Source organism: Letharia columbiana (assembly GCF_014066305.1).
Source record: "Letharia columbiana isolate WasteWater2 chromosome Unknown Sc0000025_s0, whole genome shotgun sequence".
NCBI lineage: Eukaryota > Fungi > Ascomycota > Lecanoromycetes > Lecanorales > Parmeliaceae > Letharia > Letharia columbiana.
Genome location: NW_023501067.1, coordinates 360,233 through 385,118, shown reverse-complemented (window position 1 = coordinate 385,118; position 24,886 = coordinate 360,233). Strand labels below are relative to the sequence as shown.

The window sequence follows — 24,886 nt, the reverse complement described above, 5'->3', positions numbered from 1 at the left end:
ATACCGCATCCGAAAGATATAAGCGCACAATCTTTCCCATCGTTTGCCTTTTACCGACTATTTAACTAGTCACACTGGGACAATATGGCTGACCTTCAAGGCCGCAAAGTCTTCAAGGTCTTCAATCAAGACTTTATTGTCGACGAGCGATACAACGTAACGAAGGAGCTGGGGCAGGGAGCTTATGGCATAGTGTGGTATGTCACTCAGTCCTTTCGTCATTGATCTCTGGTATCCAAGGATGCTGCATTGTCCTCGAGCACTACGCTGGGCCATCCTGCTCGGGAGGTTCCAGTGGATCTGCTAACCCTCAGCTCGCAGCGCGGCCACCAACAACCATACCGGCGAAGGTGTCGCAATCAAGAAAGTCACCAATGTTTTCAGCAAGAAGATCCTTGCAAAGCGGGCTTTGCGTGAGATCAAGCTTCTACAGCACTTCCGAGGTCACCGCAATGTAAGAGTGTCGTCGAAAAGTTCGACTTTCTGACAGCAGTGCTGACGGACCTGTCAAGATAACATGCCTCTACGATATGGACATCCCTCGGCCGGACAACTTCAATGAGACGTATCTCTATGAAGGCAGGTGGACAAATTGAGCCCATAGCGAACTCCCTACTGACTCTACCTAGAACTTATGGAGTGTGATCTGGCAGCAATCATCAGATCTGGCCAACCTCTGACCGATGCCCATTTTCAGTCTTTTATCTATCAAATCCTGTGCGGCTTGAAGTACATTCACTCAGCGAACGTCCTCCACCGAGATCTTAAGCCAGGCAACTTGTTGGTCAACGCAGACTGTGAGCTGAAGATCTGTGACTTTGGTCTTGCAAGAGGCTTTTCCATGGATCCAGAAGAGAACGCAGGCTACATGACCGAATACGTCGCCACAAGATGGTATCGGGCACCGGAAATCATGTTGAGCTTTCAAAGTTATACTAAAGCAAGTGTGTTTCTCCATGCCTCCTGCACCTAGAGCCGATCCAGCTAATCAGAGTAGTCGATGTCTGGTCTATTGGCTGCATTCTTGCCGAGCTGCTGGGTGGCCGACCTTTCTTCAAAGGAAGAGATTACGTGGACCAGCTGAACCAAATTCTCCACTATCTCGGAACTCCGAACGAAGAAACACTGTCACGGATTGGATCGCCTCGAGCACAAGAGTATGTCCGCAATCTACCTTACATGCCCAAAGTGCCCTTCCTGCGGCTCTTCTCGAACGCCAACCCCGATGCTTTGGATTTATTGGATAAGATGCTGGCTTTCGATCCATCCGCTCGAATCTCTGTCGAGGAAGCGCTTGAGCACCGCTACTTGCATATCTGGCACGATGCCTCGGATGAGCCCTCCTGTGCAACGACGTTCGACTTCCACTTTGAAGTCGTAGAGGATGTGCCTGAGATGAGGAAAATGATCCTTGCCGAAGTGGCTCGATTCAGACAGCAAGTGCGCGTACAGCAACCGCAGCAGCAAATGAGTGGGCAGATCAATGTGCCTATTCCCGAAAACGCCAATCAATGGTCTCATGAGGACCCAAGGCCTCAGGAAGCAGCACACTCACAGCAAATGCATGGCATGGAACTTGAACAGGAGCTGCAAGGAGGACTGGACGCGATGCACTAGCTCTCAGCTTGCAAAGATTCACGGCAGAGGTTGGATAGGGTTTCATTCTTTTCGAAATGCGGCATCTAGGCGGCGGCAAATGTTCAGCGAATTTTTGATCCGCCTTTTCGCAAGAGACTCTCACGGTTTGACGCACAGAATTTACCGCTAGCCTTCTTTTTAGATGTACTTGGATACGTGGACCGGGAGTCTGCGGGGTACCTTATTCCTAGCTTTGACATCAATGCAGTTTTCCATGATTATCTGTACTTATCATCAGAGCTGGGAAGTACATGTAGATAGCAAGTCTTCGAATATTCTCATCGAAGCCTCTCGTAGTCTCGAAGCCTGGTATGGTCTGGGCATGACTTTCCATGATCGAGAGATGGCGCTAGCGTATCAGTGTCTTGGCAGCCCTATTTACCCCACCAAGATAGAAAGTGACCCATCCATCGCCGGGCTGCCTCATCTCTCCTCGACAACCTCCTGCTTCCCTCGACGGTCATGAACAAAATATATTCTCCTTGATAGGACAGTACTCCAATACCGCGGACAAAGAGTCCGTTATATTGACTACCAAGCCTGTGTGTTGAGAAGTTTCGGGCCGGCAATCGAGTCACACTCGTCATCTCGCCAAGTCAGTGTTAACCGTGCTCCTCGCAACCTGGCCTGAAAAGCTTTCGAGCTGCAACAACATATGCTGACTGAGATCTCTGGCTGGTAGTAGTACATGGAAATGTCTAACAACAATATGGAGGGTAAGTCGCTCCTTCATATTTCTCCGACATCGTGGATGAGCCTCGCCGACAGGTTGAGATGGTGATCCTTTTCCGATATCTGCCCGCACACAGCACCCGAAAAGCGACTTCTGACTCTTACTTGATGCTGACACATCGGTACACAGTCAAAATTACTTTGGTACCGCTCGGACGAGATGAGAAGCAAAACCACCGGACTATTGCAGTCACCCCAGATAACCTATCCGTCAGCGTTGGCCGAGCTTCCAAGAACCCCAGCAAAGGGCTCCTTGCTGCTCCAGACAATGCATGGTTTGAATATCCGATCCTATCAAGGACCCATGCAAAATTCACAGCTTCTTGTAACCAGCAGGTGAGTCAACACTGCCGACTGTAATAAGAATGAAATGCTAAGATCACAATGCAGGAAATCTACCTACAAGACTGCGGATCAACCCATGGCACCTACATAGACAAGCAGAGGTTGGAGGCTGGGGTGGAATTTGCTGTGGTAGACGGAGAGGTCATCACATTCGGCCAGAGAGTTACAAGCGGAGCAGGTGGGTCCTCCTTTCCACCAGCAAACGCTTCTAAGATGCCATTTGGTTTATTCACTCTCTATAGTCACATACCCAGCCAAAGATTTCCGTGTTCATTCGAGGTGGGAATCTCGCAGGTTGGTCCCTCATCTCTGTCTAGCAATTTTGTGGCTGATATAGTATAGTGAGGTGCATGACAGCCACTCCACTACAGTCATGGAGGCTCAAAGACTAGTGCATACGGCTTCCATCAGTCGCCCTCCCTTCACTAATGACTTTGACCACTCCTCCGAACCATCTCGAGAGGGTTCCGTTCAGATCGTCGATTCCCACCGTCATACTTTCTCCGTTCCATCTACGGATGATGAAGTCGACTCGGAGGATGAAGAAGAAGAAGAGGTACAAATCGCGTCGTCCGTCCAAGGCGATGAAGAAGAGGTTTCTGCAGCCACCACACCCGATCGTCAAGCCGTTGGAAAAGCATACAACAACACCGAAGGCGAAGCTCAAAGCTCTAAAACTGGGCCAGCGCCCGGCGAGACGCGCGGTCTCAACCTAAAAGGCCCCAGCTTGCGAGATCTTTTGACCGAGACTTCCAAAGATGGTACATCTCAGGAGAACCCTATTAACCTCGAAGGTGTATGTACCGATGTTACTGATGTGGATACCGAGAGCGAAGATGACGGCCCGGACGTCTTACCGTTTTACGAACCTTCAAAAGCTGATCAGCCGAACCGATCAAGGGTCTGGGATGACCCGCAAGTTGCTCCTCAAACGTCTGCTGTGACAATGCCGACAATGATGAGTGTAGCCCAGAAACAGAGCGATCGGGACTCGGAGACTCAGAGACACCGCATCATCCCTGAGACCCAGGCCAAGATGGCTAGTGAGGATGAAGCAAGAGGACACGAACCAACGAACGTTCTTGCTGACTCGACTGCTGGGGCCACCGATGGCTTCGACAGCGAGGATGACGACGGGTTTGATTATGATCCAGATTTCTTCGACGAAAACTTGGAGCCTTTCCCTGAGCCTTCAATCCTCAATGTTGGAATACCAAACAGCTCTAAGCCCAAAGTCACTTTCCAAGTCGGCAGTGAAAAACCGCATTACACAACGCTAACGCCTCCATTCGATGAATTTCGTCCTCCTCATCTTAGTGATCTCAGCGTTAGCGACGCCATCGACGTAAGCCAGCCTGCCGGGCCGTCCTCCGCATGGGCTCAGCGGGCACCCAGTCCATCAGATGCGGCACTAGCTAGAAAGGCGAGCGACCCAAAAACGAGCTTAGGTCGAGACATCCTTGATAATTTTCCTGTCTCCCAATGGCCTGCGGCCGCCAAGACCACTCACTCTCATTCCACGGAGCATGCTCTAGGCAATACAGCATCTCGCGAAGAACCTATTGGAGCATACTCCTGGCCAGAGCTCCAGAGCCCGGAACCTCGCTTATACGATCAGGGACCGTTCAGCAGTCAGCCAAAGGTTACGGTACCCACACCCCGCTCGCCAAAGCCAGGCCATGTAAAGAATCAGCACAAGAAGCCGACCGTCACATGGGCTGACCCCCATGAAGAGAACGGCGACATGATCATGAATGCCGATTGTTTTTCCCGGACCGGAAAGCAAGCATCCAAGATCACGATTCCAAGTCTTGTCGAGAATTACCTTGCTGAGAATCCTAGGTCTTTCAAGAGGAAATATGGAGGAATGAATGGGAGCGATGACGTTGAAGCTACACCCAACACACCTAAACCAAGTCCGCCCGTGACACGCATCTCTGGCTCCAAGAGGACTTTCGCAGAGGCAAATTCCGAGGCCGTCTTTTCACCCTATTCCCTTCACAGACTGCGATCACACGTCGACCCCACTGATTTCATGTGGCAATCCGGTGAAGATAATACCACGCAGCGTCAACTCGGACTCGTAGATCGAGACACTCCTCTACCTGACGCTCAGCCTAGGGAAAACATCTTTCAGACTCCCACCGCCTCTATATCTCAAGGGAGTGCTGCTGAGCCCGCTGTCGGCTCAGCATCAATCACGACGACCGTTCAAGGCGATGACATTGAAGGACCAGCTCGTAAGAAGGCCAGGAAGTCATCGCCGTCGCCTGGAGGTATTGGCAAGTTCGTGATGGGCGTGGGCTTCGGCTTGCTGGGTGCTGCTGCTGCATTCATTGCCACTATCCCTGCTTCCGTATACGAGGAAGCCCTTCGAGAATTCGGCAATGCCGCCTGAAGGGATTGCAGAGGTCTACCATTGACGTCGATATACCATTTCTTTCATGTGGCTATCGGCGCGGATGGATCAGGGTAGTCGGAGGACGCTACGGTTCAGAGTTCAGAGATGGAGTTTGGTGCGTGTCTCAGGGAATATATCTGCTTAAGCTGGCAACAGTGACCTAGGATGGGGCTGGGGTGATTGGCTTTACCTTTTTTATCTTCTCATCAGCTTATGGCAATATCATGTAATGGCTCCCCTTCATTGCCGAAAAAAGTACCTTAGGCTAGTGAGAATTAGGCACTTAGGTACGTTAGCTCGCTGCGAAAAGACGTCAGTGACGTCACAGTGGTGCGAAAATCAACATGAATAATAATACAACCTCCCCAAGCCTTTATTACACCTCATCACATACCAATTTGTATACACAAACTTTGCGACATCTACCAATACCACCCTCTATAATGGCTGTCGAATCTAAATATGAGCCTAAGGATATGGTACATTATGCGGTCCGCACCTTATAATGCAGCCGGCGATACTGATTTGACACAGGTCTTCCGCCACCTCGGGCCAACCGGCCTCAAGGTCTCAATTTTGTCTCTTGGTATGAGCGGGCAATATCCTACCTCACACAGACGATTCTGACAGCCGTTCCAGGTGGCTGGCTTACCTACGGTGGCACACAGAAGGGAAACATAGTGAAGGAGTGCTTGCAAGCTGCCTGGGATCATGGCGTCAATACTTTTGATACCGCTGAGGTACATTTGTCTTAGTTCGCCAGAGCACTCAATGCATGCACGCTAACTCGGACTATAGGTCTACGCCAACGGCCAGTCCGAGCTCGAAATGGGCAGTGCCCTCAAAGAACTCGCCTGGCCCCGCGACGAATATGTTCTCATCACCAAAGTGTTCTTTGGCACCGGCCGCAAGGAACCCAATACCCGCGGTCTCTCCAAGAAACATGTCGTCGAAGGGTTAAAGAGCTCGCTGGCAAGGCTACAGCAGCCATACGTTGACGTGGTGTTTGCGCACAGGCCTGATTATGCTACACCTATGAAGGAGATCGTGGAGGGCTTTACACAGGCTATCAGGAACCTGAACCTGGCATACTATTGGGGCACGAGCGAGTGGTCTGCTGTGCAGATCATGGAGGCCACGCAGATTGCGGAGAAATTCAACCTCATTGCTCCTATCGCTGAGCAGCCGCAGTACAACGCTTTCCACCGCGAGCGCTTCGAGGTCGAATATGCCCCGCTGTTCGACCAGTTCAAGTACGGCACTACGATCTGGTCACCGCTGGCTAGTGGACTGTTGACGGGCAAATATAATGATGGCATCCCAGAAGGTTCTCGCTTCCACAACCACAAAGACTTCTTTGACAGCAAAATCAAACAGCTGGAATCTCCCGAGGGCAAAGCACAGATTGAAAAGGTCAAAAAATTAACCACAGTCGCTGAGAAGCTGGGAGGCTCTGCATCGCAGCTTGCGCTCGCTTGGGCGGCGAAGAACGAGAATGTCAGCACGGTTATCTTGGGCGCCACGAAGCCGGAGCAGATCGTCGATAATTGCAAGGCGCTGAGTGTGTTGGCGAAGCTGACGCCCGAGTACATGGAGGAGATTGAGCAGATCTTAGAAAATAAACCCGCAGGGCCGAGCAAGTTTGGGCGCGAGAGGTAGGTATGTGGTCCACCAGCTATCCATCGTTCGCTACAGTGATAGGATTGCTCACGAAGCATAGACGCATTGTCAATGAGAAGAGGCGGCGGGCCAAGTTGTAGATAGACCGATACAATCTTTAGTTTTCCTGTCTTAACACATCGCTCCAGATCCTACCATGAGCAATCTGCTCGTCGTTGCCTTGGCATGACTCTCAATGCTCAGCCACTTTGAATTTGAAGACAGTCACCCACTACATCCCGCGAAAGCTTCCCCTTATCCGGAGAACATATATACATTCATCGCCCGTTCCTACACACCGAACCCTTGACCCCCACCTCAACCTCCTAACCCGACAGCCCAACCGCCCTCCGCCCCACCCTTCAAACTCCCAACACTCATACCACCACCAGCCACCTCCCCCCCGGCACCCATCTCCCGCCTCCACCCCATCATACCCGCCACCGGCCTCGGCGCCACCTCTTCGCCTCCGCTCTCAAGCGGCCCATCCATGCACATCCGTAGGATTTGCATCCGGTGTAGATGGGCGGACTGCCATCATCATCATCATCATCATCACGTACGTTGTCGTGATTGTTGGAAATCAACACGCGAATGGTTCGCCTCCGCGATTGCCGGGGGTCCGAGTCAGGGCCATTCGTTGTAGAAGAGAAGCTCGTGGTCGGGGGTCGAGATGGAGGGGCGATGCCGGTGGTAGATGACGGAGGGTGTAGATTTGGGGTTGGGAATATGTAGGCGAGGCTGGATGTTGATGTTAGCCCCCACCCGCCCCCCGTCCCCTATTCTACGGATATACAGACGACTACGGATCTGCACTGGGACTCGGGGGAAGCTTGGAAACGAAGCGGAGAAGCACAGCAGAGAAGAGCGAGGACTCTGTCACGGATGTATCATGGCCTCGATGACCCCGCTCGATAATATCACATCCGTGCCGTCATCGCTCCTCAGCGTGGCGCTCGCTTTGATCCTACTCGGACGCCACGACCGCGAGCAGGGATGTTATGACCCAGATTGTCATCTTGACGCATTGCGAGACAGATACGTGATCGGTTGCAGGTTTGGCGAAGGAATGATCACGGTGACGTCGAGGATGATGCCCACGGCGCAGATGATCATTTGCAGGAGCCCGGCGCTGTGGCGGGAAATGGTATGTTAGCTGATTTTGTTAACGTAGGAAGGGGAAGGATTAGGAGGGAGGCGGTACGCGTCGAGTCCGGTTTAGAGAAGCTCAGATTTGGGCGCAGAGGAGGATGCACACGAAGAGGAGCTGGATGATCCAGAAGGGTATGAGGACGGTTTTCAGCCCATGGAGATTCACGGGGGGCGTTTTCGGTGGCTGGTTTGGCCATGGCTGCGATGGATGGTGGTGGCTTTCGGGTTGGGAGAGGAGGTATCTGTCTCGCTCGTCTCGTCTGGAGAACCAAGGCGTCAAAGGCAGCGAATATTTAGAGGAACCGGTCTCGAGTCTTGAGACGGGAAAGGGTCTAGTGCAGAAGACGATTTGAAAATGCAACTGACAGTAGATATAACAGAAGGAGGTACGAGGCTCAATAGTACAATCGAGTCGTCCGCCCTTCTTCCCTCCGTGAACGAAAGGCGATCACAACAAACTCGAGAAGCGAACAGCGAATAGCAGAGGAGAGATGGCAAGAAAAAACACATGCTGGCACTGCATTTTTTATTCTACGCGCTGAACAGCTAACCGGCCCCCATCACGCACCTCCAGCGAAACGTCCCCAAATATGGAATGTCCCCTCCGGACTCTGCAGCGGGAATATTTATTGTTCCAAGATTGGCTTCCTTCACTTTCCTCTTATGCCTCTATTGGTGCGCAATAAGGTTTTGAGTCAAGATGGCCACGATTGACGGCCAGTGTTTGAGGATTTTTTTGGGATGGTAGGAGGGTAGTTGGATGTGTATTTAGCGTGCATGGTCGCCCAGAATTTACTTACGGTCAACCGTACGATGCAAATTCCAAGCCAGGCGAGCCAGCGAGCCAGGTCCTCATTAATTTTTCTGCTGAGTCACGTGCCATGATCTCGACAGGCTGAGGAAAGCGGCTCAGAGACGATGGTTGCGTTAAGTTTGGGTAAGATGAAGCTTCTTATTAGAAAGAATGCTGGATGAGGCCCATGGCAAATTTCTTCCTGGAATCCTGGGCAACGGAGGCAACAGGCATATGCAGATGAATATTCAATATGAGAGGCTTTGAAACTGCTAAGCGGAGTATTTCAGTCTAGGGAGGCTTCATTCATACTTGGACAGATAAACTGAATTTGGCTCTAAGGCTGGCTCTTGCAGTTTCATATGCAGCTACTTGTCAAGCAATGTCTCGGGCCGGACAAGCAGTGACCTTCTCAGTCCCTCGACGCATACCCAAGTATTTCATCACCGGGGAACGCTTGCGAGAACCCCAAGAAGCAAAATCGTATCCGGCCAAGCAGACCATCATCCACCCCTGTGTCTCCGCGGAGTAGAGCGCACCTTGTCAAGACTGAAGAGGTCGGGTCATGCGTGAGCAGGTATGAGCATCTTCGCGGTTACTGGTGCCTCTGGTACCTGGAAAATTGCTTGGCATTTCAACAAAACCTATAAATTCCCCAGCAGTTAGAGCACAGCAACAAGGTTCTTCTCCGACATGAACTCATTCTCAACACGGTTTAAATCATCATTGCGGGGTTATGCGGGCTCAGACAAAAATAGGAGAAATCATTGTTCTCGGAATGGGGGACCGAATACTGGCCTTTTGTATGTGCCCATGCTTGTCTACTCTCAAACCCTCTCATGATTTGGCTGACAAAGACCTGTTAATTCCCCAGCAGTCAGAGCACAGCAACAAAGTACTTCTCCCGCAGCAGACTCAGTACGATCAGATTAAATCATCATTGCAGAGGGGTCGTGTTTGCTCAGATAGAAAGTTCGACATCATTGTCCCGGGAATGGGGGACCGAATACTGGCCTTTTGTATGTGCCCATGCCTGCCTGCCCTCAAACCCTCTCGTGACTTGACTGACAAAGACCTATAAATTCCCCAGCAGTCAGAGCACAGCAACAAGGTACTTGTCCCGCAGCAGACTCAGTATAGCGCACGGAAATCATCATTGCCACAGGCTCAGACCAGTGGTTAGACGTCATTGTCCCGGGAATGGGGGACCGAATACTGGCCTTTGCATGTGTCCAAGGAACTTCCGAAGCCTCTCTTCCTTTGCCGTGGGCGATGGTTGCGGAGTAGACCTGGAGCACTACAATGGTCAGCCAGAGACAATGATGATGGACTCAGACACTGTATACCGACTGTTGCAGCACTTGATTGTGCTAGTATCTTGTTGGAAGATGTCTGATCGGTTCTGAGTTTCTCCAGGCAGTAGCCTCCCGTTCAACGGCATTGCAATGTGTGCTGGGGTGCCGCGAGGAGATTGGGACTTGAACAATGCCGGATAAAGGCGAGCAGTTCATGATCTCGATGTGCACGAGCTATGCGAAGTTGGGAACGTGGAAAGGTGGATAGACGATTGAGGGCAGAGAATGGAGAAAGTAAACAAGAGAATGGCAGGTTGGGAAGTTGTTGGGCAAGCTAGCAGAGTACACCTACGCAGTTGCTCTGTTCACGAGGGGCGAAGAATTCGGTCCTGCCGAGGAAGGATGCTCCTGCCATATGGGTGGGTCCCCAACAGCAGTTTACCGCTACTGATATGCAGACAGGATAAAAAGGCATTGGAAATCCTTCCGAGCAACCTGCTCGTGCAACTGTTCTATTCAGAAAGAATGCCTACTTATTTCGAATATGGAAAGATGCTCTTGCTCTTCTGAGGAGCCCAAGGAAGGTGTTCTCTTCTTACCATCTCAGTCCCTTTAGGCAAGTAGGAAGCGCTCCCCTGAAGGCAGTCACTCGCTACAAGACATTAAGCAGGGGAAGGCGATCCCCTGTTTACAAAACAAACCCAGGCAGGCAGTCATTCATGTTCTCAGTCCCCAGCATTTGAGCTTGCTCAGACTGTAAGATGGAATTAAATTTGGATCAAGAGCCACGGAATCCTAGCTTTTGAAGCTTGAGTTGGCTGATTTTCGGCAGCGATAGATTTTCGGCTCGAACCCTTTGTTTTCTAATTAGTATTGCATTCCTCCTTCAAGTTCAGAGCGACGTCTATGATCGGTTGCGAGGTCTAATCTTGCGCTTCTTAAAGCAGGGACGAACGGGACAAGGTGCAGAGTGGCATGAGCATCGAGTTCCAAACCTTAAAATTCGACCTGCCAGATGATGTGGACTTTGGGCTACTGGCCGTGGTTCTATGTTTTTGGGAGCTCGAATGGTCTAGACGCACACGATAATTACATTTTAGGAAACTTATTATCATCCAAGCTTTCAGCCCAACCATCTCTCGGCCGTGGTTCACTTGTTCAATTCTACATTATTCAAAGCGTTCATACTCCCTGCAAGCCTGCATGACGTCTCCAAACAAGATCTTGGCTTGTTTTCTGCCAAAATGTTTCCCGTTCTCATGCTGCGGGCGTGCAACACAATCGTACATTGGCCCACATTCTTAGTCCTCCGCGTTTGACCTATGATCGACTCCTCCATTCATGGTAGGTAGGGGCCACAGGCTTCTGGAGAACCCCATTTGAATGTGACGTTGTTGCGCAGTCGCCCGCGAGGGGAAAACGGTATCCAGATCAAGAAAAGCATTTATCACGACATCGAGGTGGACGCTACCGCGTTTCAAGATCTCGCCGGTTTGTTCGATAGCGGCAGTCTCCTCGGGCGGTGGCAATCGTCCCGGCTTGTTGTGTTCAACAATAGCCTCCGTTACGACTTTACGGCTTACGTATGGGCCATTGGTGGAGGGCTGGGAGAAGCTTTTGAGTGCTTCTCTTTCTGGCTGGCTGATGTCGTAAGGCGTCCCTCGATCGGCCTCCACATCTATGAGATTTCCCGTAACATTCTTTCCGGAGCTGAGGGTCTGCTTTGTAAAACTCTTTCTTGAGCTCAGAGGGCATATTCGATGTCGCTGTCGAGATTTGGCTCGATATGCTATTACTTTTGAGGATCTACTGTTGTGGATATCCTCGGAAGTCTTTCACAGATGGACGCGCTCGGCAAGTCAGATCGTTTCACACATGCTGAAACCTGGTCTCGGTTCTTTTGAAGAACTTTTTGTGGATACTGTGGATGATATATATCTGCCGCTTGCTGAGAAGAATACCGACAACAATAAACCCCAACTCATTGACCGTTGCCTCTCTCAAGTGTATGAAGTGCATTGCGCCCGACAAACACAGTTTGCCAAGATCCGAAATGAGCTTGTGCGTTATCGGGACTTGACATTGATTGTGTTTGAGTACCGGACCTCGGAACCATGAAGACAAACCTCATAGTACCCCTCTACTCCGCCAGCGCTTTCTCAACGCGTCGCCGCCATCGACGCTCACCCGACATCCGCCCACATCCATCCAACCGTGATATGTCGCACTTGGTCCAAGAAATTGTTCAACCTCTTCTGCACACTTCCCAAATCCGTTTGGCTCACGTTGAGCCTGCTGGAAGCTGTGATAGAACTCTTTGTCCACAAACCTGTCATGCGATCCAAATAACTTATTCCATAGCTTGGCGTACAGCCTCGACCTCTGTGCACATGCCGTGAAACTGTCCAATGCGCTCCCAGATAGCGTGGCAAAAAAAACTAGCGACCGGATGATGGCTCTTCCCAGTAAGCAGTCCGTCTTTGTCGCCGTCGAGTCCCCTTACTAGGAAGATTATTTCCTTGTTGTAGGAGCATTTGCGGCACAGTAGGAAGTCAAATCAGACCCGTAGGAGGAGACTGTAAAGCGCCAGTGACAAGTTTGCAACCTCAAGAATAAGGATATTGTACTCTCACGTCAGTTTCTCCAACGGCTGGATTCTATATGGTAGAACGAAAAACTTGAAGAGATACCGAGAATCAAGACTACGGAATCGCGGCTTTTTCGACCTTACTTCACAATGTCGCTGATAACCCACCAATAGACCAGAGGGAAGTGCATCAACCCTGAGACCTTAGTTCTCTGCCCCACAAGCCGACCGCCCCTTAAAATCCCTACTTACCATCCTCCGCTCCCACATCTCGCCCCGGGCGTCGCCACGGCCGCGATCCCAGGCCTTGATCTCAAACATCAGGAGCGAGTCTGATGATCTGAGTGAACGACAGACGCAACGCTCCCATGGCGTCAAAACCAATGATCAGATCCGGTCGCTCGGATCGATATATTTCGGCACTCCAGACTCATGGTAGGCCCTGATGGTTTCAAGCCCAGGATACGGAGAATTGCACAAGCGTTGCAAATGGGAGGGTGCTGCTGCCCGCTTTTGTCTTCCCCCTCTTTCGTTCCCGTGTAGTCGGTATGGGCTACTTGTATCGGCAGCGGCAGATGGACCGTCGACCGGTCTCGGCCCGCCCGGCGCCGCTACCTTGTGACAGTAAGTGACGCGAGGGTTGGAAGAGGAAATCGCAGCTTCTTTCGAGACGGTTGAGTCGGGCGGATGTACCGGCTAGGGTTTCGTGTCCGCAGGTCTTACGCGGAAGTCGCATCGACACTTTTACCGCCCTGTCCCGGTCGGGATTCCGCATGCCAATCTGGAGGCGTGACGGTCGTTTTTGTTGGATCCGAGCAGATTCATGTCGGGTCCCTCGACGACCGATTGCGGTGATAGATTTATTTCGATGTCGTGGAGGCGTGTCTTGATCGGCCACTGCTCCCTTCCAAGTGTTACGGGTTCGAAAAGGATGGACGGATCGCCTCCCCTCTCAATCTTGGGACATGACTCGCTCCCGGGCTGGCAGGCACGGAGAGTGAAGGTGAGCAAGCCTCGATTATGTTTATGCTGAGCCAAGCAGAGTTACCAACTCGAGCAAAAACCGAGCGTAAGTTGAGAAAATAGATTCGGGCAGAGCCGTTGAGCTACTGCAATCTACCCTTCGGTGCCGGATTTCCACAAGACGGGCTTTTAACACCGACAATGAAGTTTTGACGTCGTACGTCCACAATCGAACCCGAGCCCTCCAACACCCTCACCAGATCCGCCCCGTCCACCGTCGAAAAAGCTCCCTTGCTCAGCCACTTGCAAGAAACTCTCCACCCCGTCCTATGATCTGCCCCAGAATCCTACTCACCCTCTGCAGCATCAGCGTTGTCAACTCCCGTACGACGCTTGTCGACTGGCGATATGTCCGCTAGATCGGATGAGCGTCTAGAAAAGCTGGCAAGGGGTGGCGGGGAGAGCGTGGCCGTAGGTTTCTCTTTTTCGATGAGGACGATGAGGTGGTGTATCGATGGGTACTGTCTATGTGGCGGGAGTGAGGCGGGATGCGTCATTCGAGGAGAAGATTGGCGACTACGATTCAAATAAGTAAGGTTGGTCTGTGAGATGTTTTGAAAGGCGTGGTAGAAAGTTGTGATGTAGATATTGACAGCTCGATTTGAATACCCAAGTAAGCACCAGCCCGAGACCGACCCCATGACAGGGGGACGAGAGGGTCAAAATCCAACACGATGGACCGGAAGGAAAAGAATGAGGAAGAGCACATACCGTATATGTTCCAGAACCCCCATAGAAAGCCGGGATGTACAGCGTGGATCACCCAATCCCGGGCTCCGAGCGAGTCGAGTCCTCCCCCACTCGTACCGAACGGTGGAGCAATCGCGCCCAGTGACCCCATCCCCCAAGCCGCAGGAAGCACGTCCTGGTCTCTGCGACCGCCAGCGTTGGCGCTCGCTGAGTCGACGGCGGTGGTGTCTGACCAGTTCCGTTTGAATCCAGCTCACTCATCTCTAGCGCGCTCCAGCACGCGGACGAGAGGGTCTGCGGTCATTCACGTCGTGAGCAGTCCAACGCGACCGGGATGGCCGGTGCTCGGATGCCGGGGGCGGGAGTGAAGGAGGAGAAGAGTAGGGTAGAGCGAAGAGGATGCGCTGAGAGCGATGATACATATTTGGCGTTGGGTGATGGGGGGATGATAGTGGCAGGCATTGCTGGAAGTTGCTTGAGGTTTCGCTGTGAAGCCATTTCAAATCCACAGCCTACCTTACTCACTCACTCACTCACTCACTCACTCAAGCGCACATTCCAGCTCCTGAGCAAGCGTTCGACCTGGGACACGAGCGCACGATGGAGTACTGCTCTGCGCGCTCCCAGGTATACATACATACATAGGCGAATCTACCTTAGTCGGCTTCTTCTCACACGGGTTAGCTACTTAGGTTGCATCGCGCGCTCGGTAGGATCAAACGAAAAGGATCTCGGATCGGCGATATAACGTGATTCGGTTTCATGCGTGCGATTGCCAGTCCTTGACAAGAGGTGCCGATGATTGTCACTGATGTGAAGGGACCAAGTAGACGCCGAATATACGAGTAAACCCCCAAGCCGACCTCGCAACAACGAATCGAATGGAATCGAATCACAACCTACCTACCTACCTATCCTACGTGCCCCCCTTCCCCCCTTTCCCCCCACCAACAGACCGGCTCCCCCCTACCCATCTGCATCGCCGGTCCCCCAAAAACCCCGGCTTCCACGACTACTAAGGCACACTCTATGTAGGTAAGATTAGTCGAACCCGAGACCAAGACCACCCCGTCCGTAGAAATGCCACAGTGCCCACCCGTGACCGTGACCTCCTCCGCCGCCCTGAGGATGTCGGGAAGGGTTCCGAAGTTCGGCCGTTTTGGGTACTAGAAGGGATGCGTGAGTGAGTGGGTGAGTGAGTGAGTGAGTGAGTGAGTGGGTGGGTGAGTGATGTGGCAGATGTGGGTTAGAAAGGTTGTTGGGCATCGGGGTGGAGGGACGGGCGGGATGGGAGGGGAGATTAGGCAGAGGTAACGACAGGCTGATCGCTTCGATCAATGTATAGGAATATTGGTGGGGATTAGGGTTACATGTAAGAGGTTGTAACATGAGCATTCATCGACCCTCGTACTTTCATCGCACCATAAGACCATACCAATCTAGCGCCATGAGCTTTCTTCTTTTAGGTACATGCGGCTCAACCCTAAGCGTCTTCCATATGCCCCGCCTCCGCCTTCGCACCCACACTCTCCACTCTCCTTCCCCCATGTTCCTTTCGATCCGACGCCAGCGTCTGCGCAAATTTACTCTTTTCCCTTATATACGGCCCCTTCCAGTAGAAGATGTAAATCGGTACCGTCACAATGATAGCCAAGCAAGCCAGTATCGTCGACGGCCACTCTAGTTTGAATTTCGCATGTCCGTTGCCAACGTCTGTGTAGAAGGGAGTCGCATACATGGCTGCTATACCAGCGAGGAAGTCACGAGCAAGGGCGTTGCCGCCGGTTGCGGAGGCGGAGTAAGGACCGTAAGAGGCGATCATGTAGTCGATCGTGGCCATGTAGATTGCGTAGTTGGCAGCGCCGATGAGCATTGAGAAGATCATAGGCGCGATCCAGTGGACGTTGTATGCCGGCCCCAAGCTAGTCCAGGCAAAGCCAAAGAGTCCGATTGCTTCGAGGGGTGCAAGGTATAGCAGCCAGTATAGGCGGGCTTCGGGCTGAAGGGCGTTGGGATCCCTTGCACGGATCTTGTTGTGCCGGGCGAAGAAAGGGAAGAAGGAAACCCAGGCAAGGAAGTAACCGATCAGAACGGGTATAAAGGCGAGACCCTGAGCCGTGGTCCCGAAGTTCCACTGTTCGTAGACGGGCTGAAAAGATTCGAGGAAGGTGAAAATAAGGGCGTCTGAGAAACCGGATAGGAGAGATAGGCAAAGCACGATTGGCTCGCGGATGAACATTTCGAATGGACGACCCCAGGTGGCGAGGATCTCTTTGGGTGAGAAGCGGTTCTCTTTGAGTTCGTTGGGACCCCATATGTTCTCTCCTGTAGCCTTGCGTCTTTTCTTGGCTTCTCTGTCCAGGATAATTGTAGAGCGAGTCTCCGGTACGAGGAAGAAGTGGGCTAGCTGTACAGCTCCGCCGAAGATAAGCTGTAAATGGTGTCAGCAATCACGGGCAGAGTAGAGTAGCTAGGTAAACCTGTGAAAGGTGTTGCTCTCATGGATGCACGATATCAGAGACTCACCTGAACCCAGAAGTTCCAATGCCAGCTAAGCCAACGTTGCACGAAGGCTCCAACAATAGGACCAAGAACGGATCCACCGACCGATGATAACACGATGAAAGCCACGGCATACTGTTGGTCATCCGCCTCCCACATATCTGCTATCAAGCCCAACGTCACAGACCCGCCAGCTGAGGACAGTCCACCAAGAAAACGGAACCCAATGATGGTGCTGTAGTTCGGTGCCAAGGCGCAGGGTATCTCCCAAACATTGACCAGAAAAAGCGAAAGCTGCAAGACCGGCCAGCGGCCCAGATCCTCGCTCCAAGGAGCCCACAGCTCAGATCCAAAAGCATAAGCCACAAGGTATATCATCTGCCCCACCCTAGCCGCTTGGCCAGAAATTACAAAAGCCTTGGTGAGAGGCTCGACGGCATTGGAGTAGACGCTTGTGTTGAAGTTCATGGAGACTTGGACCCAGAAGATGACGGTGAGGATAGTCCATTTCCTGAAGGGAGAGAAAGAATAGCCAAGCTTGTCCCAACAGTCTTCCTCCTTAATCTCTATCTTGCCATCTTCTCTGGTGGTAGGAGACTCGGCCTTGTCGTGAGTAGGAGCATTATCGCTGCCTGGAGCTGTATCAGAGCTGTGACCAGACGAGGGAACCTTTTCTGGCTTTTCCTCTTGATGCTGCACGTCTTGCATCTTCTTCGCAGCGACATTCGCCATTTCGCGTGGGCAAAGCTATTGCATTGGGGTGTTTAGATGAAAAGAGTTACTGAGGGTTACTGAGAGTGCCAGGTCGCGTGGGCTATCTTTATGTTGAGGAATGAAGGGCAAGCAGGCATGCGGAGATGGCGCCGAATAGTCTCCCAGCTGGTTGCCCTTCGTAGCCCATTGTCGAATCGAGTATAGAGCGAGGAGCGAGAAGCTGGAATTGCCATGTGTGCCGCATGGGCTTACGCATGATTGGCAGACAATTCGATGTTGACGGTAATAATGCTACCTCATGACTTCATCAGGATCGGCGACGGAGTTGTAGTCCGAGCCACATTTCGCAAGCACTGCTCTTTCTGACCCCTTTCCTTTCGCTTATTTTCTCACGTGCCTTATTTGATCTGCATCCTTTGTACAGCCTTCCAGTCAATGCCTGCTGCTGATTGGCCCTTTCCTACTCGAGTGTTGTGCCACGACCAGGGCACCAGGACGGTGGTACGTGTGAAGGGCTTTGCCACTTGTCAGTCCTTCCTGAACTAAAAGATCCTTGACAAAGCCAGAGAGAAGATATTACTTTACGCATCTTGAGAGGCTACAGGTGTCGAAGCGGACTCGGGATGATTTCTTGCGAGAGAAGAGGGAGCTTGATGCCTTCATGTCACTTCTACCCCACAATGTTTAAACTTTCAACCCACTTTGCCTAAGGAGCGGAAAGCGGGGTAGACTCTCCGGAGCATGATTACCGTAGGTGAAACTCAGAAGGTTGAATGAAACTCTATCAGCATCATGATGTATTTATCTCTCTTTACGCTTTACGCTTCGAGTCTTAAGTTTATCGACCTTGCGCCTCTAATCCTGCGCAACGAGAACACCTCGATACCGCATTTCACCATGATCCAGGTGCTCGAAGGCCTTCTCAATGCCCTCCTGGCTCAGAGGGGAACTTCTCAATCATTGGCTTGATCTTGTGTACCGCCGCAAACTCCATCATCTTGTTGTGGATCGCCCTCGGCGCTACAACGCTTCCCTGCACGCGAACGCCGGTCAATAGCATCGGCATGTATGGGAACTCAAAGTTGCCTTCCGCGACGGACAAGGGGAAGATCGTGGCTCCAGGAGCCAGTATGGACGAGTACAAGGCATAGTCTGGCTTCGCGCTGGTGGTAACAAGGAGGTGATTGATCGGTTTGATTTTGGGGAGCTGCTCTGGCCCTTTGATACCCTTCATCGCGTAGAATTCCAGAGCACCCAGCTTCATGGCTTCCTCTTTCTTGCTATCCGTGCCGCTGAAGACCACCACCTCGCAGCCCATGTTGGCGGCAAATTGAATAGCGAGATGCCCCAAGCCGCCAACGCCGATGATGCCTACTCGGTCGGTAGGCCGTACACCGTACATCTCTAGGGCGTTGAAGACCGTCGCACCACCGCACATCAAGGGTGCTGCGTATTCATTGGGTATAGAGTCGGGTATCTTGAAGAGGTAGGCCTCGCGCCAGACGGCGTGGGAGGCGAAGGAACCAATGTGGAAGTCGCCCATGCCATACATGACCCTTTCTGGGCAGAATGTCTCCTTGCCCGTCAGACATTGCTCGCAGCGGCCGCAGCTGTTATGAAGATACCCGAAGCCAACACGGTCACCTCTATTGACAACAGGAGTCAGCCAACGTATCTTCTGGACGTGCGGGAAAGGAAGGGCACTTACTCCTTTAAGTCGCGAACATCCGGGCCCACGTCTTGCACAATGCCTGCGCCTTCGTGTCCTAAAACCTGGTCTGCGGATCGGTAGTGTTCGTCTGTTCCGCAGAGACCACTGTGTGTAATTTTCAAGAAGACCTGATCGCCTTGTAGGTCGTCCTGGTGAGTGCTCGACTTGACGATTGAACCATCCTTAGACCCTCTGTAGACGGTGAAGGTGAAGCCTTCTCCGATGGATCCCATTGTGATGATGGTAGTGTGACTGACGAAGCTCTGCTTTTCTAATGCCAATGGGATAGACTGCAGACCAAAAGGATTTTTGAATAGGAAGATTCAGGGAGGCTCCGCTATATAATCAAGAAGCGCAACTTTACAGCAAGGAAGCATACCCTCACGGAAGAGAGTCTTGGAAGCCATTGACATCATCACAAAGTATAAAAGCCCGGACAATTGATTGCAGTGCTTTCTAATATCGTGTTTTGATTATAGGCACGTCGGAAGAAGGGCTGACGTCTGGCGGCAAGTGCCCCGGGAGATACGTCACCACACAAAATAAACGTAACATTACCTTTACGGGAGGGGGGCAGGCAGCTACGTCAGGGCGAATGTAGGGGAGGGGATTGGCGGCAATGAGGTTCGGGCGCTCATGAGTGGAGAAGGCTTGAGCCACGAGGCCCGCAGGGGAGGGAGGGGGGGGGGGGGGTGGAGACGGGCTCGGGCCCCGAAGGCCATGAAGCCGCGCCTTAGCGCGCGGGGGTGGAGGGGGGACGGCGGGACACCGGGTGAGGGAGGATTTAACCAATCACAACAGAAGGGCGGGCCCTGGGGGAGAACGTCGGCTGAAGAAAGAACAATTAATATACTGTAGACATCTCCATACGTGTATGCTTTTTCGATACAATGTATGCCCTCTTAGATTGAGTCAATATCTTGACTCAGCAACTTTGGCCTGCATGGAAGAAAATCTTTGACACCCCTTGCAACATAAACATTGGAGCAGTTGAAAATTTTCTCTTTGCAGAATTGTTTTAAAACACAGCAACTTTGATCTGTATCGATGAAGTTTCTTCACACCATTTGACTATCAAAGCATTTCAATCCGTTCCTAGCTCTAACTATTGTAGTCATCGGATCCGTTTTCTACAGGGCTGTTGCGCTGAAGAAAGCTTCTTACACCAAGATCGTGGAGTTGAGGAGTATTCTTGAAATCCTTATCTGTTGTAATAGCCGGCTTCAATTTCTGCAGCATTTTTGCACTAAAGAAAATTTCTCACACCCTTAAATACTTAAGACAGTCGGGTTCATTTCCTATAGAATTGTTGCATTAAGGAAAATACCCAACATCCTTGATTGACGAAGCAGTCGAGTTCATCTTCTGCAGGGCTGTTGCAGTGAAGACTTAGCTCTCGTTTGGACGAGGCTGTAGAGGGTGCCCACGAGGCTGGCGCTGCTCGCTGCTGTTCGAATCAGCGGCTCGTGCTCAAGGGGAACTGCTCTTGTCCAACCGATTGAAAGCGGGGTTTCCTTTTGAAGACGCATGTATGTCTAAGGGGCTGCCGGATTGCAGGGAAGGAGAATGGCCTGTCAGCTCTTGGAGCTCGTTGCGTCATCTACTTGCTCAACGTTCTGCAAACAGACCATACTCGTCATCATAAGAAGACCTTGATGGTGGTCTCATGTTACATTAAATGAGGTAGGTAGTCTGACCAAGACGATCCGGAGCTGGATCGGGCTTGTATCGATTTGAAAGAACAAGCCTTGGGAATGCCGATATATGCGATCGTTGATCGGCATAGACGTTGAGGGCCATTAATTTGGGGATAAACACGTTCAGCTTGTTACACTAGTCTGGTGGCTTAGACGACTGATGTTACCATGAAAGGGCCAAGGTCTCCCAGCACTCAGATACTCGAATTCACATCTCACCAACATCTTCAGATCTCCACATATCAGCATTAAGCTCGCAAACAATCAGGAAACTCATTGTAACCCCCACCCACCATCCAAGATGCAGACTCACTTCTCATGACCATCACCTCGGCCGCCCTAGCCACCATGGGCGCAGGCGTAGCAACCTATACGAACAAGTACGTGGCAAGAAGGGCCCTGCTGTCCTCGTGCTCTCTTAAGCCCCGCAGCGTTCCTTTGCTAATCTCGATTTCTCGCTCTAGCTGCAAGGGCTCCTCCTACACCCCCAGCGTTACCGACTGCCAATCAGCTTTGAAACAACATTGACACCGGATCCACTCACACCGATGGGGCCCAGTTCAGCGTCGGAAGCTGCTACATGGTGTCTGGGCTACATGGTGTCTGCGACCAACGGTGCAGGCCCGGAACACCTCTGTCCGGTCAGACAATTCGTGACATTGCACAAAACATCTTGGATGGTTGCGGCGGTCATAAAGGGAAATTTTGGCACGGACAACGGCGGCGGTTGCCATGTCACTATCAACCACCGCTCGTGATAGTAGAAGATCCGATGACGCGCTGGTTGCGAAAGGAGTCCGGTTGGCCTTTTCCTATTTGGTAGTTACGCATTGCTTGCTTGACTGAACATGCAGCCGGGACTAAATCGCGTCGGTGGGGACAAAGTGGACGTGGAAGGGAGACGATGGCACCGCTTCGGAACATGAGAATTGACTGTCGTCGTGGTGAAGAATCATCTCATCCTTACATTCAACAAGCGGGCATTTTAACTGTGGGCGTCCGGTCATTGTAGACTTTAGCTTGAGAGCCACTCATTAGTATGCAATCGTTCGACTCTCGGGTAGTTCGTGACTAAGTGTAATCGCTGAAGAATGTACGATGATGTACCGTGTTCGTCATAAAGAGAGCTGTTTGGACGTCTGGTTGAGGGTGGAAGAAGCATAGCCGGGATGGATTGAGCTAGAACAGGAGGCTAGGTAACATGAGAAATATACTGCTAACTGAGTTATATCACAATAAAGATCCTCCTTCGAACTCTTTTCTCTGCACGTATGGATATAGCTCAGATGATCTCGCTTTTCGGGCACAGCCTCCGCTGAATCCTACCTATACTGACATACCAAACCTGATCGCATTCAAGATCCACGCTGCCCATGTGCACAAGAATTTCCCTTCGAGACCCAGCTCGGTGTTGAGTCGAGTCCCTAATGATTGTGTCTTGGAGCTCGATAGAGTCCGTTGGGTCTAATACAAAGAAAGCTCAGGCGGTGCTTCCTGGCTATTCCACGACATCTCGGAGTCATCTCTGGAGTCGTGAAATACTCAAGGCGGTGCGTCCATAAGGGTGCTAGCGGATGCAATGAAGTTGAAATCATCTGCAGACAGACTCATCAAGAATTTGGCACTGTTCATGTATATAAGGAATGCAATGATATCGCTAATCAACCTAACAAACAACAAGCGTACGAACAGAGATAGAATCTTCTTGGATGGTCATCGACCGGGGAGAAAGACGGGGACGCCATACCGACTTGGTTTCAAGAGCGGAAGGGCGGCGACGAGGACGGGCAAGGTGTTGAATTTGATTCTCTTCTTCAAGGGGTCAGACAAGCCTTTCAGTATCCCCGGTTGCCGACGTACCAAGGAGCAGCCATCGCAGTAACTTCCCTCTTGGGAAGTAGCTGGGCTGGCCTTATGTCCACCCACCCTTTGTTGACATCTAGTTCATAGATTGAGACTGCTGAAAGTCAGTATCAGTGCCAGGCCCGACTGGGGGCTGCCGGCCGTCAAGATGGCCGAGGGTATTCGGTGGTGATGCACTGTAATCGCACGTGAAGTCCACTCACTTGTCGCCTCAATGCGTGGTGCAGCAGCAACATCCTTCCCAGCAGCCTGATGCAGAGGAGTTCAGTTACCCCGATCACTCAGATCGGAGTCAAGGCGTGTCTTCAGAAGCCAACCGGACCAGTTCAGTAGGATCGATGGACGGTGCAGCTGGAGACAGTTTCGTCATTACAGCTCGGTGATACTCTGATCGGGTGCAAGCCTGAAGAATTGTTTGACAAGAGCTTTATATTCTTCGACAGAGGCAAGATGTAGCGCAGTTCTATCGTACAGATGCCCTTGCTTTCTGCAGCATCCGCACCACTTGATAATGACCTTGGGACTGACGCCACCAACGAGTGCTTCGTCATACGCTTCGACCTGAGCGAATTTTTTTTTTTTTTTTTTTTTTTTTTTTAAAAATTTTTTTCCAAAAATAACCCGGACTATTTTACCTTCGTATGACAGCTTCGTCATACGCTTCGACCTGAGCGTAATAAATAGCCCCTTTGTCGAGTAGCATCTGTACGATTCGATCGTAACCTCTGCATGACGCCGCCTTCAGTGCTTTTCCACCAATATCAGCAGCCCCACTGTCGAATAGCATCTGCATTATTTGATCATGACCTCCGCATGACGCCATCTCTCAGTGCTCTGTTATACGCTTCACCCTGAGCGTTAAAAATATCCCACTCCTGTCGAGTATCATCTGCACAATTTGATCGTCACCTCTGCCTGACGCCGCGCTCAGTGCTTCTCCAGCAGCATCGGCAGCCCCACTGTCGAGTAGCATCTGCACTATTTGATCATAACCTTCGGATGACGCCGCGTATAGTGCTTCTCCATCAACATCGGTAGCCCCACTATCAAGCAAAACTCGCACTACTTGATCATGACCTCTGCCTGACGCCGCCTCCAGTGCATTTTCACGATAAATACCGCCTTTAAGATTGATGTCAGCCCCTCTACGGAGTAACATTCCTACTGTTTCATCATGACCTTCCAACGACGCCATCCGCAATGCATGACCCAATTCCCCACATTGAGCGTTCACATCAGCTCCTTCATTCAGGAACCCTTCAGCAACGTATGTGAACCCAAGAAAAGACGCAATCCCTAATCCGGCACACACTTCTGAAGGGTTTACATCTCTCGAGGCACAATAGATTGCAAACCAGTATAATTGTAGTGACGATTTATTGCAGAGCCTCATAGCAGCTTGTTGTGAAACTTTGGCGAGCTCAGCAGGTTGAGAAGTATAGTGAGTTGCCCAATTGTTAGCGGCGTAGTCGAGAAGGTAATATTCATTTGTTGATTCGGCATAGCCGCCTTGACCTAGCTGGCTTTGATGGAAACTAGCAATGTCCTGAAAATTGAGGTAGTCGAGACAGATTCGAGACATTGTACCATGAGCAGCTGCCATGTCCAAGTATCCTTTCCATTTGTGCAACTTGGTACTAGCCGGTTCAAATGTCCTGGTCAGGAATTCTCTTGCAGTCTGATGGATCAAAAATAGCTTTCCGTCATGAACGCTGACGAAGAGGCCGCACATGTTTTGGACAGTAGCTGCAAAACTCTGTTGGGGCCACAACTCAAGGGCGCTCTGTGATCTGCAACTTTCTTTACGAGTTGCTATTGCCAACGCCATGTTTGCTTCCTCAAGGCTAAGGGGCCTCGTCGCAGCGACAATGAGTTCAAGTAGGATTCGAGCTTTGAAATTAGCTGTACTCCTCCTCAAAATCGTTTCATAGGCGTCAGAAATTTCCGAAGGCAGGTTGGATAATAGTGAATCTATGTCAGACTTCCTGCGGAAATTGCTCGGAGACTTCTCAATTATATCGATGGTGAGGAAAAGCCAGAGATAAGTGCGGTTGTCCATCTCTTTCAAACGACTGGAGATACGC

The 24,886-nt window shown here is 51.4% G+C and overlaps 10 protein-coding genes across 10 annotated transcripts; 4 read left to right on the top strand and 6 right to left on the bottom strand.

Moving 5' to 3' along the window:
- Positions 1 to 84: 84 nt before the first annotated feature.
- HO173_007611 (uncharacterized protein) lies at positions 85 to 596 on the top strand (the record flags this gene model as incomplete). The annotated part of the gene is made up of 3 exons (XM_037309513.1): positions 85 to 197; positions 322 to 454; positions 513 to 596. 3 exons carry the CDS (start codon positions 85 to 87, stop codon positions 594 to 596), a joined length of 330 nt encoding a protein of 109 aa, XP_037163592.1.
- A 38-nt stretch (positions 597 to 634) lies between these two features.
- Positions 635 to 1,617, top strand: HO173_007610 (uncharacterized protein; the record flags this gene model as incomplete). The annotated part of the gene is made up of 2 exons (XM_037309512.1): positions 635 to 944; positions 998 to 1,617. The coding sequence occupies 2 exons, from the start codon at positions 635 to 637 to the stop codon at positions 1,615 to 1,617; spliced, it is 930 nt and encodes a 309-aa protein (XP_037163591.1).
- A 730-nt stretch (positions 1,618 to 2,347) lies between these two features.
- HO173_007609 (uncharacterized protein) lies at positions 2,348 to 5,113 on the top strand (the record flags this gene model as incomplete). The annotated part of the gene is made up of 5 exons (XM_037309511.1): positions 2,348 to 2,354; positions 2,501 to 2,706; positions 2,761 to 2,893; positions 2,958 to 3,009; positions 3,058 to 5,113. 5 exons carry the CDS (start codon positions 2,348 to 2,350, stop codon positions 5,111 to 5,113), a joined length of 2,454 nt encoding a protein of 817 aa, XP_037163590.1.
- A 446-nt stretch (positions 5,114 to 5,559) lies between these two features.
- HO173_007608 (uncharacterized protein) lies at positions 5,560 to 6,876 on the top strand (the record flags this gene model as incomplete). Its single annotated transcript, XM_037309510.1, has 5 exons — positions 5,560 to 5,595; positions 5,651 to 5,702; positions 5,756 to 5,856; positions 5,915 to 6,771; positions 6,837 to 6,876. 5 exons carry the CDS (start codon positions 5,560 to 5,562, stop codon positions 6,874 to 6,876), a joined length of 1,086 nt encoding a protein of 361 aa, XP_037163589.1.
- A 4,440-nt stretch (positions 6,877 to 11,316) lies between these two features.
- HO173_007607 (uncharacterized protein) lies at positions 11,317 to 11,892 on the bottom strand (the record flags this gene model as incomplete). The annotated part of the gene is made up of 2 exons (XM_037309509.1): positions 11,317 to 11,804; positions 11,889 to 11,892. 2 exons carry the CDS (start codon positions 11,890 to 11,892, stop codon positions 11,317 to 11,319), a joined length of 492 nt encoding a protein of 163 aa, XP_037163588.1.
- A 2,020-nt stretch (positions 11,893 to 13,912) lies between these two features.
- On the bottom strand, positions 13,913 to 14,266 carry HO173_007606 (uncharacterized protein; the record flags this gene model as incomplete). Its single annotated transcript, XM_037309508.1, has 1 exon — positions 13,913 to 14,266. The coding sequence occupies one exon, from the start codon at positions 14,264 to 14,266 to the stop codon at positions 13,913 to 13,915; it is 354 nt and encodes a 117-aa protein (XP_037163587.1).
- A 1,532-nt stretch (positions 14,267 to 15,798) lies between these two features.
- Positions 15,799 to 17,549, bottom strand: HO173_007605 (uncharacterized protein; the record flags this gene model as incomplete). Its single annotated transcript, XM_037309507.1, has 2 exons — positions 15,799 to 16,746; positions 16,842 to 17,549. 2 exons carry the CDS (start codon positions 17,547 to 17,549, stop codon positions 15,799 to 15,801), a joined length of 1,656 nt encoding a protein of 551 aa, XP_037163586.1.
- Positions 17,550 to 18,453: 904 nt separating this feature from the next.
- On the bottom strand, positions 18,454 to 19,475 carry HO173_007604 (uncharacterized protein; the record flags this gene model as incomplete). Its single annotated transcript, XM_037309506.1, has 2 exons — positions 18,454 to 19,177; positions 19,240 to 19,475. 2 exons carry the CDS (start codon positions 19,473 to 19,475, stop codon positions 18,454 to 18,456), a joined length of 960 nt encoding a protein of 319 aa, XP_037163585.1.
- A 3,299-nt stretch (positions 19,476 to 22,774) lies between these two features.
- On the bottom strand, positions 22,775 to 23,172 carry HO173_007603 (uncharacterized protein; the record flags this gene model as incomplete). The annotated part of the gene is made up of 3 exons (XM_037309505.1): positions 22,775 to 22,896; positions 23,006 to 23,051; positions 23,125 to 23,172. The coding sequence occupies 3 exons, from the start codon at positions 23,170 to 23,172 to the stop codon at positions 22,775 to 22,777; spliced, it is 216 nt and encodes a 71-aa protein (XP_037163584.1).
- A 456-nt stretch (positions 23,173 to 23,628) lies between these two features.
- On the bottom strand, positions 23,629 to 24,861 carry HO173_007602 (uncharacterized protein; the record flags this gene model as incomplete). The annotated part of the gene is made up of 1 exon (XM_037309504.1): positions 23,629 to 24,861. The coding sequence occupies one exon, from the start codon at positions 24,859 to 24,861 to the stop codon at positions 23,629 to 23,631; it is 1,233 nt and encodes a 410-aa protein (XP_037163583.1).
- Positions 24,862 to 24,886: the final 25 nt, after the last annotated feature.